The sequence below is a fragment of the Desmodus rotundus genome, chromosome 7 (assembly GCF_022682495.2).
Source record: "Desmodus rotundus isolate HL8 chromosome 7, HLdesRot8A.1, whole genome shotgun sequence".
NCBI lineage: Eukaryota > Metazoa > Chordata > Mammalia > Chiroptera > Phyllostomidae > Desmodus > Desmodus rotundus.
Window position 1 is genome coordinate 74693546 of NC_071393.1, and position 3562 is coordinate 74697107.

The following is a 3562-nucleotide window of genomic DNA, read 5'->3' on the forward strand; positions in this document are numbered from 1 at the left end:
TCAGTCTCTGCAGAACCCCTTGTTAGCCCCGTGACTCAGTTTCTCTATTTGCTCACGTGGGCCTAGGGCGTGAAACATCTGTGTGGAATGCGGAGGGTGCCTCCGACGGCTTCTCCAGAGTGTGTGCTCCCAGGGGGAGCCCCGGAAACTGGCATTTATGCCACCCAGAGCGCTCTTTATGGCTGTGCCCTGTACTGACCCTGGTGAGTCTGTGCTGCCTGGAGTGGCAGTGCTCGTCCAGGTGCACCGGCAGGACTGCAGGGGACACACCGCCTGTCACCCGCCCGCCGAGGTTCTCGAAGGGCCCAGATCATGGACAGGCAGACGGGGAGATGACCGGTGCCTACGTCCGTGCCTACGTCCGTGCCCACTGCCGGTCGCCTGATGCAATCCGAGGCGCCCTTGCTGCATGTCAGAGCTGGGGAAACCTCCCCAGCCGTTGCATCACTCCTGACATATTTGCTACAGAGATGGAGCCGAACCAATCATCGGGCGCGACAGGCCTCGCAGTTACCCACTCACAGGGTGGAGCGGTTAACCGGACAACAAAATCCAAACGTAATTGGCCAGAAGGGGACTTGCCCCGCCCCAATCACCGTGACAGCTGGCCGCGGCGGGCGGTGCCTGCCCGCCGGAGGGTTTAAAAAGGGCCTCGGAAAGGGCAGCGCAGCTGGAGCGTCTAAGCGGTGCCAGGCCAGGTGTGCGAGTCCGTCGGTCTTTCCGTGCCCGCGCCGGAGACCAGTCCGGGAGACCGTCCGGGCCCGTCCCTGTGCCCGGCACCATGAAGCAGGAGTTCCTAGCTCAGAACGCCTCGCCTATCTCGCCACCCGCCTCCCCACCCGCCTCCCCACCCGCCTCGCCGCCCGCCTCACCGCCTGCGCAGCGCCCCCGGGACAACGGCCACCCCCAAGCGCTGTGGATTTTCGGGTATGGCTCCCTGGTGTGGAGGCCCGACTTCGCCTATAGCGACAGCCGTGTGGGCTTCGTGCGTGGCTACAGCCGCCGGTTCTGGCAAGGAGACACCTTCCATCGGGGCAGTGACAAGATGGTGAGCATCCAACCATGACCTGGGGAATAAGGATGGGGTAGGGGCAGGACAGTGGGCGCCGGAATGTCCAGGGCTGTCTGAGTAGACTGTGGCTCCTTGCTGATGGGGGAAATGTGTAAACCAGTGCCCGGGGCTTGTGGCTTAAATTTGCGTGCCCAGTGGATCACTGTGTGGTGGCTGCAGTCTGTGATCCGGTGGGTAACTGTGTTGATGAATATTTCTAATGACCAGTCCGGCTCCTGCCCTGCGTCTGTTTCTCCCGCATCCCTGCATTACTCCCTTGTTCTCCCCTGACTGAGTGGAGCTCTCTGAGGCCTCTGCTGGCCTGATTGATAAGTTAGTCCTCTGGCAGTAATGGCAGAACTGACTTCTAACTTGTCTTTTTCAAAATCTTTCTTTCCTTTGCAGCCTGGCCGTGTGGTGACCCTTCTTGAAGATCATGAGGTAAGTGCCTGAGTGAAGAGAGGGACCCTAGGGGCCGAGCGTGGAGGGTGCCAGGTCCTTGGCTGCAGATTAAGTTAGATGTCCCTCTGGGCAGAGGAAAGGGTGGTCAGGCTCAGAGCTTCTCACAGGAGTTTCCCGAGGGTCTTGTTAAAGCCTGGAACTCACATTCCCAATAAGCTTACAGGTGATGCTACCGGTCCTGTGAGCACACTCTGAGCATTGATCCTCTTCACCCGGGATCTTGTTTAGAAAGTGGGGAGGGGGGAGGCTTTGCTACTAGATGGCTTATCAGCCTTCCTTCCACTTCCCCCCTGGAGTGGAGTCCTGGGGTGGGTGTGACCAGCAAGGAGCTATTGTGACTGACCCATGTGTCCGTGTTTCCTCCTAGGGCTGCACTTGGGGTGTGGCATACCAGGTTCGAGATGAACAGGTGAACGAGGCTCTGAAGTATCTGAACGTGCGGGAAGCAGTGCTCGGTGGCTATGATACCAAGGAGGTCACCTTCTACCCACAAGACACTCCTGATGAACCACTAAAGGCCTTGGCCTACGTGGCCACACCACAGAACCCTGGTTACTTGGGGCCTGCACCTGAGGAGGCCATTGCTACACAGATCCTGTCCTGCCGTGGCTTCTCCGGCCATAACCTCGAGTACTTGCTGCGCCTGGCAGACTTCATGCAGCTCTGTGGGCCCCAGGCACAGGACGAGCACCTGGCAGCCATTGTGGACGCTGTGGGCACCATGCTGCCCTGCTTCTGCCCCACCGAGCAGGCTTTGGCACTGGTCTGAGGGGGCTGAGCCCCTGTAGGGAGTGCCTGCATGGATGTGGGGGCTAGGCCCCTACTCCTGTGCATACAGACAGACTTGATACAGCTGGAGCTCACTAAGAGGACTCAGTGGGCAGCGGGGACTCCTCTCCCTAAGCCCCTGCCTGTCCCTCCGTCTCCAGCCTGACACTGACTTACTACTTGAAACTATTTATTGCACCATGTTGGTGTGGTGGGCAGGGTGGGGGGCCTGCCCTGGACACATGGGCCCTGCTGAGCGGTGCCCATCTCCGGTGCCTGTTGCCTGACCAGATTTCCCTCAGTGCTGCTGCTAACCCCACACCGCCTGGGCCTCCACCTCCCCAGGGAGTCTCCATGAGCCTTGACCCTCTAACTCCCTAGCCCCAGAAATACCACCTTTGAAAGGCTTCAACCTGCTGGTGAGGGACAGGAGGGTGTGAGGAAAGGGGGTCCTGAGGCCCCCGTCATCCCGTTTCACCCCCCAGGGCAAAGCTGGATCTGGAGCCCAGGCACAGCTGCTGAGGCTGGGCCTGGAACTCTGACCCATTGGATTTGTTTTCCTGTCCGTATGTCTATCTGTGTCAACCCTATCTGTCTGTCTGTTTATTCCTGTGAAATTCATCACTATAGGCCCTGGTACCATCCCAGTCTGTCCCATACTATTACGCATAAACTGGTTTCTTATTATCTGTGTCGTGTTGGAATGTGATTCTTTCTTCAGATGGGGGGCTCAGGGAGAGTGAGGTGGTGAAGCCCTGGAAGCCTCATAGGAGGGGAAAGGACTCCCTCTTTGCCTCTGTCTCTTTCTCTCAGGGAGCAGGCAGACTGCTGGGTTCCAACACCCCCAGGGGCGCCGTTCACTTCCTAGTGCCCAGAGAGAACACCACGGAGTCATGCAGGATTCGGCCTGTGTGGCTCTACCTGGCAGCTCTGCGAGCAGTGTTGCCACTGAACTGGTATCCGTGTCTCTGCCCCAAGGAGGCTGTCAGGCTTGGAGCTCAGACCAGGTCTTTCTCCCGGGCCAGCTGCTGCCTCTTCCTGATAGTGAGGTCCAGCTTCTGGCTTCCTGCTAGAGGAGCATGTGGCTTAGGGTAGGGACCTGACAACTTTTGGCATAGTGCTGATGGCGAAGACCTATAGCCTGGACGACCCGGTGTTCCTTTGACTTCTGAAGTCCAGATGCTCACTATTGCCTCCTCCGGGCTGTGAGCTGTCCCTTCTATTTTACCGTGACCTGCCAGGGCACTCCCACAATGGAACAAGCTGCTTGTTCACTGTGCC

General features: G+C 58.7%; 1 protein-coding gene across 1 annotated transcript; it reads left to right on the forward strand.

Moving 5' to 3' along the window:
- The first annotated feature begins 674 nt into the window (after positions 1-674).
- CHAC1 (ChaC glutathione specific gamma-glutamylcyclotransferase 1) lies at positions 675-2957 on the forward strand. The gene is made up of 3 exons (XM_053928964.2): positions 675-1048; positions 1457-1492; positions 1881-2957. Exons 1-3 carry the CDS (start codon positions 782-784, stop codon positions 2280-2282), a joined length of 705 nt encoding a protein of 234 aa, XP_053784939.2. The 5' UTR covers positions 675-781; the 3' UTR covers positions 2283-2957.
- Positions 2958-3562: the final 605 nt, after the last annotated feature.

Coding starts and splice junctions, on each gene's coding strand:
- CHAC1 (XM_053928964.2), top strand. CDS start 782: ATGAAGCAGGAGTTCCTAGCTCAGAACGCCTCGCCTATCTCGCCACCC. Junction 1,049..1,456: donor ATCGGGGCAGTGACAAGATG/GTGAGCATCCAA, acceptor TTTCCTTTGCAG/CCTGGCCGTGTGGTGACCCT. Junction 1,493..1,880: donor CCCTTCTTGAAGATCATGAG/GTAAGTGCCTGA, acceptor GTTTCCTCCTAG/GGCTGCACTTGGGGTGTGGC.